Here is a 13,913-nt window from a genome sequence, read left to right on the forward strand (position 1 = left end):
TGCCTCTTAGATAGTTCTTTATGAGTTTTAGTTAAGAAAATGAAGCGACAGTTACAGGGATGGTAAAAACAGCTTGATTACCGTAGCAACATCAGGGAAACTGGGCAGAAGGAAGGAGGGCTTCAAATACTACAGTTCTGCGACATCTTTAATTGAGCCTCTCATTCGCCTTAATTGCCTCCTCAACAAGTTACGGAAAGAGATGAACTGTATAGGAAGCTCTGGGGACAGGTCGTCTGGATACTATACAGCCAATATATTGGCAGATGCAAACAGATGATCGTTTTCTGCAGAAAACAGTTCTTGACGTCTTAACAAAAAAGCGGTTTGCGATTTACTTAATTCTGGTGAACCGGTGTTTGAGTTGCGTGGTGGCAAATATCAACAATCCCTTATTTGTGGTATATCTTGTTATGCATCATTCAAGACTACATTTAAATTGTGTGCAGCGCAATGGACATCGGACTAGAATGCACAATGTCTCAGGAAAGACTGTCTGGGTTGGCAGTACTCAGGATAGAAAACAGTTGGGCCTGCAACCTGGACCTACAGGCCATGGTAAAAACATTTGCACACATAAAAGGAGGACTTCAGGAGACCAGGGAAGTCTCTTAAGTTGGATTTGATTTAATTGAATTTACAGTGAATAATGCATCCCATTTATTTAGGCTATTAGCCAGATAAAACCAGCTGAGTTCAACAATACTGGCTGGATTGATACTCAAACCGGCTCCTTTTTTCCTCATTGTTCGGCTATTTGATGTGTCATTTTTATAAAACGTTTATAAATAGCATCTAAATACACTATATATACAAAAGTATGTGGACACCCCTTCAAATGAGTGGATTCGCTATTTCAGCCACACCCATTGCTGACAGGTGTATAACATTGAGCACACAGACATGTAATCTCCAGAGAGAAACATTGGCAGTAGAATGGCTTTCCTGAAGAGCTCAGTGACTTTCAACGTGGCACCGTCATAGGATGCTACCTTTCCAACAAGTCAGTTCGTCAAATTTCTGCCCAGCTAGAGCTGTCCCGCTCAACTGTAAGTGCTGTTATTGTGAAGTGGAAAAGTTTAGGAGCAACAACTGCTCAGCTATAAAGTGGTAGGCCACACAACCTAACAGAATGGGACCGCAGAGAGCTGAAGCGCATAGCATGTCAAATTGTCTGTCCTCAGTTGCAAGCTAAAGAGTAGAGCTGCCGCTTTCAAGGAGCAGGACTCTAACCCGGACGCTTATAAGAAATCTCGCTATGCCCTCCAATGAACCATCAAACAGGCAAAGCGTAAACACAGGACTAAGATTGAATCACACTACACCGGCTCCAACGCTCATCTGATGTGGCAGGGCTTGCAAACTATTGCGGACTACAAAGGGAAGCACCGCTGCGAGCTGTCCATTAACACGAGCCTACCAGATTAGATAAATAACTTCTATGCTCGCTTTGAGGCAAGCAACACTGAAGCATGCATGAGAGCATCAGCTGTTCTGGACAACAGTGTGATCGCGCTCTCCGTAGCCGATGTGAGTAAGACCTTTAAACAGGTCAACATTCACAAGGCCGTGGCGCCAGACAGATTACCAGGATGTGTACTCCGAGGATGCGCTGACCATCTGGCAAGTGTCTTTACTGACATTTGTAACCTGTCCCTGACCGAGTATGTAATACCAACATTTTAAAGCAGACCATCATAGTCCCTGTTCCCAAGAACACCAAGGTAACCTGCCTAAATGACTACGGACCCATAACACTCACGTCTGTAGCCATGAAGTGCTTTGAAAGGCTGGTCATGGCTCATATCAACACCATAATCCCTGAAACCCTAGTCCCACTCCAATTTGCATACCGCCCTCACAGATCCACAGATGATGCAATCTCTATTGCACTCCACACTGCCCTTTCCCACCTGGACAAAAGGAACACCTACGTGAGAATGCTATTCATTGACTACAGCTCAGCGTTCAACTAAGGACCTGGGACTAAACACCTCCCTCTGCAACTGGATCCTGGACTTCCTGACGGGCCGCCCCCAGGTGGTAAGGGTAGGTAACAACACATCTGCCACTCTGATCCTCAACACAGGGGCCCCTCAGGGGTGCGTGCTCAGTCCCCTCCTGTACTCCCTGTTCACCCGTGACTGCATGGCCAAGCACGACTCCAACACCATCATTAAGTTTGCAGACGACCCAACAGTGGTAGGCCTGATCACTGACAACGATAAGACAGCCTATAGGGAGGAGGTCAGAGACCTGGCAGTGTGGTGCCAGGATAACAACCTCTCCCTCAACGTGATCAAGACAAAGGAGATGATTGTGGACTGGTATGGCAACTGTACAGCCTCCGACCGCAAGGCACTACAATGGGTAGTGTGTACGGCCCAGTACATCACTGGGCCAACCTTCTTGCCATCCAGGACCTCTATACCAGGCGGTCAGAGGAAGGCCCAAAAAATTGCCAAGGACTCCAGCCACCCTAGTCATAGACTGTTCTCTCTGCAACCGCACGGCAAGTGGTACCTGAGCGCCAAATCTATGTCAAAAAGGCTTCTTAACAGCTTCTACCCCCAAGCCATAAGACTCCTGAACAGCTAATCAAATGGCTACCCGGACTATTTGCATTGTCCCCACCCCCATTTTTATGCTGCTGCTACTCTCTGTTTATTATCCATGCATAGTCACTTTACATCTACCTACATGTACAGTTGAAGTCGGAAGTTTACATACACCTTAGCCAAAATACATTTAAACTCAGTTTTTCACAATTCCTGACATTAATCCGAATAAAGATTTCCTGTTTTAGGTCAGTTCGGATCACCACTTCATTTTAAGAATGTGAAAATGTCAGAGTAATAGTAGAGAGAATTATTTATTTCAGCTTTTATTTATTTCATCACATTCCCAGTGGGTCAGAAGTTTACATACACTCAATTAGTATTTGGTAGCATTGCCTTTAAATTGTTTAACTTTGGTCAAACGTTTCGGGTAGCCTTCCACAAGCTTCCCACAATAAGTTGGGTGAATTCTGGCCCATTCCTCCTGACAGAGCTGGTGTAACTGAGTCAGGTTTGTAGGCCTCCTTGCTCGCACATGCTTTTTCAGTTCTGCCCACAAATTTTCTATAGGCTTGTGATGGCCACTCCAATACCTTGACTTTGTTGTCCTTAAGCCATTTCGCCACAACTTTGGAAGTATGCTTGGGGTTATTGTCCATTTGGAAGACCCATTTGCAACCAAGTTTTAACTTCCTGACTGATGTCTTGAGATGTTGCTTCAATATATCCACATCATTTTCCTCCCTCATGATGCCATCTATTTTGTGAAGTGCACCAGTCCCTCCTGCAGCAAAGCACTCCCACAACATGATGCTGCCACCCCCGTGCTTCACAGTTGGGATGGTGTTCTTCGGCTTGCAAGCCTCCCCCTTTTTCCTCCAAACATAACGATGGTCATTATGGCCAAAGAGTTCTATTTTAGTTTCCTCAGACCAGAGGACATTTCCCCAAAAAGTACGATCTTTGTCCCCATGTGCAGTTGCAAAGCGTAGTCTGGCTTTTTTATGGCTGTTTTGGAGCAGTGGCTTCTTCCTTGCTGAGCGGCCTTTCAGGTTATGTCGATATAGGACTCGTTTTACTGTGGATATAGATACTTTGTACCTGTTTCCTCCAGCATCTTCACAAGGTCCTTTGCTGTTGTTCTGGGACTGATTTGCACTTTTCGCACCAATGTACGTTCATCTCTAGGAGACAGAACGCGTCTCCTTCCTGAGCGGTATGACTGCTGCGTGGTCCCATGGTGTTTATACTTGCGTACTATTGTTTGTACAGATGAACGTGGTACCTTCAGGCATTTGAATATTGCTTCCAAGGATGAACCAGACTTGTGGAGGTCTACATTTTTTTCTGAGCACTGAGTTTGAAGGTAGGCATTGAAATACATCCACAGGTACACCTCCAATTGACGCAAATGATGTCAGTTAGCCTATCAGAAGCTTCTAAAGCCATTTGCTGGAATTTTCCAAGCTGTTTAAAAGCACAGTCAACTTAGTGTATGTAAACTTCTGACCCACTGGAATTGTGATATAGTGAATTATAAGTGAAATAATTTGTCTATAAACAATTGTTGGAACATTGACTTGTGTCATGCACAAAGTAGATGTCCTAACCGACTTGCCAAAACTATAGTTTGTTAACAAGAAATTTGTGGAGTGGTTGAAAAACTAGTTTTAATGACTCCAACCTAAAGTGTATGTAAACTTCTGACTTCAACTGTACATATTACCTCAATTACCTCAACTAACCGGCGGTGCCCCCGCACATTGACTCTGTACCGGATCCCCCTGTATATAGTCTCGCTATTGTTATTTTATTGTTGCTCCTTAATTATTTCTTATATATCTATTTCTATTTTATTATTTACTTATTTTTTTATTTAAACTGCATTGTCGGTTAAGGGCTTGTAAGTAAGCATTTCACTGTGACATAACGTTTGATTTGATTTGACCGCTCACTACCGAGTTCCAAATTGCCTCTGGAAGCAACGTCAGCACAAGAACTGTTCGTCGGGCGCTTCATGAAATGGGTTTCTATGGCTGAGCAGCCGCACACAAGCCTAAGATGACCATGCGCAATGCCAAGCATCGGCTGGAGTGATGTAAAGATCGATGCCATTGGACTCTGGAGTAGTGGGAACTGGGTTTGGCGGATGCCAGGAGAATGCTACTTGCCCGAATGCAGAGTACCAACTGTAAAGTTTGGTGGAGGAGGAATTTCGGCCAAGGCTAAATAAGTTATAGGCCTATAGCTAAAGAGACTGCACTGCATAATGAAACAACCCCTAGTAAGCTTTTGTTTTGAAGGTGGACTGACTCTATTATTTGGCAGTAATAGACTGGTTTTATGCACAACAACTTTCTATTCAAGCTAGTAAAGAGCGCAAGGACGGCTCATGTCCTACAGGTTCAATCAAATCGAATCAAATTGTATTTGTCACATGCGTCGAATACAAAAGGTGTAGATCTTACCGTGAAATGCTGACTTACAAGCCCTTAACCAACAATGCAGTTCAAGAAGTAGAGTTAAGAGAAAAATTACTAAATAAACAAAGTAAAACATTTTTTTTTAAAGTAACACAAGAAAATTATATATCAATAACGAGGCTATATACAGGGGGTACCGGCACTGAGTCAATGTGTGGGGGTACAGGTTAGTTGAGGTAATTTGTTAATTTTAAGGAAGCCTATTGTCATGACTTCCACCAAAGGTGGCTCCTCTCCCTGTTCGGGCGGCGCTCGGCGGTCGTCGTCGCTGGTATACTAGCTGCCAACGATCCCTTTTCTTTTTCGTTTGGTTTTGTCTGTCTTGTTGTTTACCTGTGTATAGTTTAGGTTATTAGTGGGGTATTTAATCTCGCCCTACCCTCTTGGTTTTGTGCGGGATTGTTCGTGTAGCTGTCATTTGTTTGGGTTGCGTTTTGGTTTGTTCTGTTGAACAGGTGTTTGGGTTGCGTTTTGGTCTGTTCTGTTGAACAGGTGTTTGGGTTGCGTTTTGGTTTGTTCTGTTGAACAGGTGTTTGGGTTGCGTTTTGGTTTGTTCTGTTGAACAGGTGTTTGGGTTGCGTTTTGGTTTGTTCTGTTGAACAGGTGTTTGGGTTGCGTTTTGGTTTGTTCTGTTGAACAGGTGTTTGGGTTGCGTTTTGGTTTGTTCTGTTGAACAGGTGTTTGGGTTGCGTTTTGGTTTGTTCTGTTGAACAGGTGTTTTTTCCGGGACTACGTTCCTGTTGTATTGTGGCTACTGTTGTGGTCCTGTTCCTGTTCTTTGGACTTGTAAATAAAACGCCCTTTCTTTCAATTCGCTCTCTCCTGCGCCTGACTCCACACCCACCTCTCCTAGGGAGAAACTGACACCTATACAAGACAGAAAATATATCGGTAGCTGATTAGTATACTGTTGCATCGACAATATATTTTACAATCTGAAATGTTTGAATTCCGAACATTAAGTACTGTACAAGTAATTACATTATGTCCACCAGCCAGCAGTCTAAAAACGGCCGCATGGCGGCACCGTGTATAGATTGGTGAACTGTTATGCTTAACATGAGAAAATGACAACTAAATAGGCCATGATGTGGCGCACAATTGGCCCAGCGTCACCCGGGTTAAGGGAGGGTTTAGGTAATGCAAAGCTATACTGTAGCACAGCATTCTTAAATCGTTTAAAAAAAAAACTTTTTATCCCCCCCTTTTCTCCCCAATTTGTAGTTACAGTCTTGGCCCATCGTTGCAACTCCCATACGGGCTCGGGAGAGGCGACGGTCGAGAGCCATATGTCCTCCGAAACACAACCCTGCCAAGCCGCACTGCTTCTTGACACACCGCTTGCTTAACCCGGAAGCCTGACACACCAATGTGTCAGAGGAAACACTGTACAACTGGAGACAGAAGTCAGCGTGCATGTGCCTGGTCCGCAACAAAAAGTCACTAGAGCACGATGGGACAAGGACATAGCGGCTGGCTAAACCCGGATGACACTGGTCCAATTGTGCACCGCATCATGGGTCTCCCCGGCGTGATTGACTGTGACAAAGCCTGGGATCGAACCCGGGTCTGTAATGATGCCTCAAGGACTGCGATGCAGTGCCTTAGACCGCTGCGCCACTCAGGAGGCCGTAGTACAGCATTCTAACCTGTATTCACCTCACATGACTTTAACATGGAGAAGGACTGTCTATAGCGGTGAAACAGAACACTTAGAGCAGGAGTGTCAAACTCATCCCATGGAGGGCCTAGTGTCTGCTGGCTTTTCCTTTCATTTTGACCTAGACAACCAGGTGAGGGGAGTTCCTTACTAATCAGCGATCTTAATTCATCAATCAAGTACAAGGGAGGGGTGAAAACCGTACACACTTGGCACTCAATGGAATGAGTTTGACACGTGACTTAGAGAGTCTGTCTATAACGGTGGAAAACAACAATTAGAGCCTCTGTCTATAAGGGTGGGACAGAAAAGTTAGAGCCTCTGTCTATAAGGGTGGGACAGAAAAGTTAGAGCCTCTGTCTATAAGGGTGGGACAGAAAAGTTAGCCTCTGTCTATAAGGGTGGGACAGAAAAGTTAGAGCCTCTGTCTATAAGGGTGGGACAGAAAAGTTAGAGCCTCTGTCTGTAAGGGTGGGACAGAAAAGTTAGAGCCTCTGTCTATAAGGGTGGGACAGAAAAGTTAGAGCCTCTGTCTATAAGGGTGGAAAGGAACAGTTGGAGCCTCTGTCTATAAGGGTGGGACAGAAAAGTTAGAGCCTCTGCCTATAACCGTGGAACAGAACAATTGGAGCCTCTGTCTATAAGGGTGGAAAGGAACAGTTGGAGCCTCTGTCTATAAGGGTGGGACAGAAAAGTTAGAGCCTCTGCCTATAACCGTGGAACAGAACAATTGGAGCCTCTGTCTATAATGGTGGACAGAAAAGTTAGAGCCTCTGCTTATAAGGCTGGAACAGAACACTTCGAGCCTCTATCCATAAAGGTGGAACCGAACACTTAGAGCCTCTGTCTATAACAGTGGAACAGAACACTAAGAGCCGCTGTCTATAACAGTGGAACAGAACACTAAGAGCTGCTGTCTATACCAGTGGAACAGAACACTTAGAGCCTCTATCCATAAAGGTGGAACCGAACACTTAGAGCCTCTGTCTATAACAGTGGAACAGAACACTAAGAGCCTCTGTCTATAACAGTGGAACAGAACACTAAGAGCCTCTGTCCATAACAGTGGAACAGAACACTTAGAGCCTCTATCTATAAGGCTGGAACACAACACTTAGAGCCTCTGTTTATAACAGTGGAACAGAACACTTAGAGCCTCTGTCTATAATGGAGAAACAGAACACTTAGAGCCTCTGTGATGGGGGAACAGAACACTTAGAGCCTCTGTTTGTAACAGTGGAACAGAACACTTAGCGCCTCTGTCTATAATGGAGAAACAGAACACTTAGAGCCTATGTGATGGGGGAACAGAACACTTAGAGCCTCTGTGATGGGAACAGAACACTTAGAGTTTATACTGTAGAATGTTATTTGTGTTTCTTGTCTCAGTTATGAATTGCTCTAAGCAGAAGGAAGACAAAGCATGGGAAGCAGTTAGTTAGGTAAACACATTAACTTTGTTATTTTTGGATGTACCTGAAGCTATGGTTATTTTTAAATCCATAAGCCACGAAAAAAATGACTTCCGTTTTCCCCCCTATAAAAGACTGTAATCAACTTGAGAAATATGTTTTTTTTAATCATCTTTTATTATTTTGTTCATATTGAATTGTATTGAATTGGCTGAAAATAATTCAAATTTGTGGTATAAATCCCTCAATATATGCAGTCTTCAGTCTTCTTCCAGGAAAAGAGTTTGGATGTGAAATGGAGACAGATGCCAGTGGAAGAGTAGCAGAGGGAGAATGGGATGAGTGAACATTTATGCCTCGGCACATTCACCTGCAATAGAGAGGAGGGAGAAAAGAGAGAGGAGATGATTTCTACCAGTGAAGCACATTCATATGTATCTGATCGCCATAATAATATTGTACATCTGTGTATGTGTGTGTGTTGTCGTACCGTTCTGGGGCAGGATAACAATGTTCCCAGAGAGGATTCCTGTATCCAGAGAGAACTGCATGAACCTCTCCTGGAGATCTGCGCTCACCTCTGGAGTGCGACCTACAACCACAACACGACCAGGTTAACACAGCCAGGTTAACACGACCAGGTTAACACAAACAGCCAGGTTAACACAACACGACCAGGTCAACACGACCAGGTTAACACAGCCAGGTTAACCCACACAACCAGGTTAACACAGCCAGGTTAACCCACACAACCAGGTTAACACAGCCAGGTTAACCCACACAACCAGGTTAACACGACCAGGTTAACACAACACGACCAGGTTAACACAGCCAGGTTAACCCACACAACCAGGTTAACACAGCCAGGTTAACACAACCAGGTTAACACAACCAGGTTAACACAACACGACCAGGTTAACACACACGACCAGGTTAACACAGCCAGGTTAACACAACCAGGTTAACACAACCAGGTTAACACAACACGACCAGGTTAACACAGCCAGGTTAACCCACACAACCAGGTTAATGCGACCAGGTTAACACAACACGACCAGGTTAACCCACACAACCAGGTTAACACAACCAGGTTAACACAGCCAGGTTAACCCACACAACCAGGTTAACACAACCAGGTTACCACAACACGACCAGGTTAACCCACACAACCAGGTTAACACAACCAGGTTAACACAACACGACCAGGCTAACACACACAACCAGGTTAACACACACGACCAGGTTAACACAACCAGGTTAACACAACACGACCAGGTTAACACACACAACCAGGTTAACACAACACGACCAAGTTAACACAACACAACCAGGTTAACACAACACGACCAAGTTAACACAACACGACCAAGTTAACACAACACGACCAGGCTAACACACACTTCCAGGTTAACACACACAACCAGGTTAACACAACCAGGTTAACACAGCCAGGTTAACCCACACAACCAGGTTAACACAACACGACCAGGTTAACACACACAACCAGGTTAACACAACCAGGTTAACACAATCAGGTTAACACGACCAGGTTAACACAACACGACCAGGTTAACACACACAACCAGGTTAACACACACAACCAGGTTAACACAACATGACCAGGTTAACACACACAACCAGGTTAACCCACACAACCAGGTTAACACAACACGACCAGGTTAACACACACAACCAGGTTAACACACACAACCAGGTTAACACAACACGACCAGGTTAACACACACAACCAGGTTAACACAACACGACCAGGTTAACACACACAACCAGGTTAACACAACCAGGTTAACACAATCAGGTTAACACAACACGACCAGGTTAACACAACACAACCAGGTTAACACAACACGACCAGGCTAACACACACAACCAGGTTAACACAACACGGCCAGGTTAACACACACAACCAGGTTAACACAACCAGGTTAACACAATCAGGTTAACACAACACGACCAGGTTAACACAACACAACCAGGTTAACACAACACGACCAGGTTAACACACACAACCAGGTTAACACAACCAGGTTAACACAACACAACTAGGTTAACACAACAAAAAAGTTTAACACAACCAGGTTAACACAACAAAAACAGTTCAACACAACAGAACCAGGTTATCACAACCAGGTAAACACAACAAAAACAGTTCAACACAACCAGGTAAACACAACAAAACCAGATTAACACAACAAAACCAGGTTAACACAACAGAACCATGTTAACACAAACAGGTTAACACAACACAACCAGGTAAACACAAAACTACAAGGTTAACACAGCACAACCAGGTTAACAGAACCAGGATAAAACAACAGAACAAAACCAGTTTAACACAAGCAGGTTAACACAACACTACCTGGTTACCATAACCAGATTACCACAACCAGGTTAACAGACCACAACCAGGTTAACAAAACACTACCTGGTTACCATAACCAGATTACCACAACCAGGTTAACAGACCACAACCAGGTTAACAGAACACAACCAGGTTAACAGAACACTACCAGGTTAACAGAACACAACCAGGTTAATACAACACAACCAGTTTAACACAAGCAGGTTAACACAACACTACCAGGATAACACAACACAATCAGGTTAACACAACACTACCTGGTTACCATAACCAGATTACCACAACCAGGTTAACAGACCACAACCAGGTTAACAAAACACTACCTGGTTACCATAACCAGATTACCACAACCAGGTTAACAGACCACAACCAGGTTAACAGAACACAACCAGGTTAACAGAACACAACCAGGTTAACAGAACACTACCAGGTTAACAGAACACAACCAGGTTAACAGAACACTACCAGGTTAACACAACCAGGTTAACACAACACAATCAGGTTAACACAACACTACCAGGTTAACACAACACTACCTGGTTACCATAACCAGATTACCACAACCAGGTTAACAGAACACAACCAGGTTAACACAACACAATCAGGTTAACACAACACAACCAGGTTAACACAACACAACCAGGTTAACAGAACACTACCAGGTTAACACAACCAGGTTAACACAACACAATCAGGTTAACAGAACACAACCAGGTTAACACACACAACCAGGTTAACACAATCAGGTTAACACAACACTACCAGGTTAACACAACACAACCAGGTTAATACAACACAACCAGGTTAACACAACACAACCAGGTTAACACAACACAATCAGGTTAACACAACACAACCAGGTTAACAGAACACTACCAGGTTAACACAACCAGGTTAACACAACACAATCAGGTTAACACAACACTACCAGGTTAACACAACACAACCAGGTTAATACAACACAACCAGGTTAACACAACACAACCAGGTTAACACAACACAATCAGGTTAACACAACACAACCAGGTTAACAGAACACTACCAGGTTAACACAACCAGGTTAACACAACACAATCAGGTTAACACAACACTACCAGGTTAACACAACAAAACCAGGTTAATACAACACAACCAGGTTAACAGAACACAACCAGGTTAACACAACACAACCAGGTTAATACAACACAACCAGGTTAACAGAACACAACCAGGTTAACAGAACACAACCAGGTTAACACAACACAACCAGGTTAACACAACACAACCAGGTTAATACAACACAACCAGGTTAACACAACACAACCAGGTTAACACAACACAACCAGGTTAACACAACACAACCAGGTTAATACAACACAACCAGGTTAACACAAACCCACCTGTAACATGACCATGCTAAAACCAGAGACCAAAGTGCAACTGTGATGAATGACACAAAACATGAGAATCTAAAGGTCTGAATTAATTTCAGACATGCAGACAGCCAGACAGACTTACTGAAGAGTTGGTTGAGCACGTCAGTTACTCCGTGTTTGGTCTTGATGGTGTGGATCAGAGCAAAGTCATCATACTGGACAGCTACCACACGCATGTCATTTTCATTGTTCCAACCTGAGAGAGGGAGAAAGAGATATGTAGTTACGTTGACTGTGTGTGTGTGTGTGTGTGTGTGTGTGTGTGTGTGTGTGTGTGTGTGTGTATGTGTGTGTGTGTGTGTGTGTGTGTGTGTGTGTGTGTGTGTGTGTGTGTGTGTGTGTGTGTGTGTGTGTCTCACGCTGGCTGGTGAAGGTGAAGCGGCCTGGTATGTCAGTCTTCTTGGCCAGTTCAGTCATCCTACAGCAAGAGCCATCAGCGCTGAGAGAAAGAGCATCAGTATGAGTGAAATGGTCACACACACGGACACACACACACACACGGACACACACACACACGGACACACACACACACACACGGACACACACACACACACGGACATACAGACACACAAACGGACACAGACGGACATACAGACACAGACACACACACACACACGGACACACACAGAAACTCACTTGCGCATGGCGCTGCTGATGTCCAGGTCACCTCCGGCAGTGGGCAGCATCATGGAAGTTCCCATCTTTATACCAGCCTTACGTTTCATAAACCACTTGGCGTTGGTGGCAAAGCCCACGGCCCACCACTTACCAGCCATCTGGGGAGAGAGAATATAGTTAGAAGAAAAAGAAGAACCACTATTCATTCATTCTCACAATGCAAATTGATTCAATAGTCATGGCAGATGATCCACTGTCCTCTCTCTACTCTGACCCTCCTCAACCCCAGAATCTCTTCTCTCAACTCTTTGCCTGCTCTCTTTTTGTTGTTGTGGCCTATCTCATTTGTTTTATCAGTTCTCTAAGTCTCTCTTTCTCTCTCACCTTCTCCAGGTTGAAGTCTTTCTGAGGCATGACGTCGACGCAGGCGACCAGCGTAGTGCACAGCAGAACTCCCATTATGCTCAGCCTCATGGTTACAGATCGGTGTGTGTGACGGCTCGACTCTCCGGGGTGTGTGTGAGGAGGAAAATGAGTAAGGTGGGAGCTGACTGAGTGTCCTTATATCCTCCAACATTTTTCTCTTCTCCTCCCCTCTTCTCTACTCCTCCCCTCTTCTCTTCTCCTCCCCTCTCCTCCCCCTTGCTTCCAGTTAGTCCCTCCTCTCTCCATCCCTCAAAGATATGTAAATCTCCCCCTTATACAACTGCACAAGAAGGGGGAGGAGGGGGGAGTCAACAATGTAAGCAGAATGATTTGCTCCTTTCCTTCTCTCTCCTATCCTCTCCTCTCTTTCACTCTCCTCTCCTCCTCCTCATTCTCTCTCCTTTCCTTCTCTCTCCTATCCTCTCCTCTCTTTCACTCTCCTCTCCTCCTCCTCATTCTCTCTCCTCTCCTTCTCTCTACTGTCCTCTCCTCTCTCCCCTCCTTCTCTCTCCTCTCATTCTCTCTCCTCCTCCTCATTCTCTCTCCTCCTCTCTCCTCTCCTTCTCTCTCCTGCTCCTCTCCTCTCCATTGTAGACAATTGATAGGAAAACACACACACAAAAAATATATTCAACCAATTTAATATGTCATAGAAAATATGCTGCTGAGCAGTCAGAACTCGGGCTCTGTCTCCGTTTGAGTCTTCCTCAACATATTGGCTGGGAAGGAGAAATGAGACAAGCTCAGAATGAACACAGAAACAAAGACTGACTATACGAAATAAATAAACTTAGAGAGAAAGCAATGAACATGTTCATACAAATCTGTTTCTATAGCCTATAGAATTTCGGCTGCGTGTTTGTTATGCAAGTACCTTTCCACACACCCTGCAAGACGGAGTAAACGTTATTGTAATGAAACAGCAGGGAGCAGGTCTTCTAGCCCGAAGTCCAGCGCGCTA

The 13,913-nt window shown here is 44.5% G+C and overlaps 1 protein-coding gene across 1 annotated transcript; it reads right to left on the reverse strand.

Annotated features, from left to right (window-relative positions):
• Positions 1 to 8,272: 8,272 nt before the first annotated feature.
• LOC120050315 (lipocalin-like) lies at positions 8,273 to 13,076 on the reverse strand. Its single transcript, XM_038996893.1, has 6 exons — positions 12,911 to 13,076; positions 12,545 to 12,684; positions 12,268 to 12,347; positions 11,991 to 12,104; positions 8,604 to 8,705; positions 8,273 to 8,483 (listed from the first exon to the last, which is right to left on the reverse strand). Exons 1-6 carry the CDS (start codon positions 12,998 to 13,000, stop codon positions 8,464 to 8,466), a joined length of 546 nt encoding a protein of 181 aa, XP_038852821.1. The 5' UTR covers positions 13,001 to 13,076; the 3' UTR covers positions 8,273 to 8,463.
• Between the last annotated feature and the right edge of the window lie 837 nt (positions 13,077 to 13,913).

Source organism: Salvelinus namaycush, chromosome 7 (genome assembly GCF_016432855.1).
Source record: "Salvelinus namaycush isolate Seneca chromosome 7, SaNama_1.0, whole genome shotgun sequence".
NCBI lineage: Eukaryota > Metazoa > Chordata > Actinopteri > Salmoniformes > Salmonidae > Salvelinus > Salvelinus namaycush.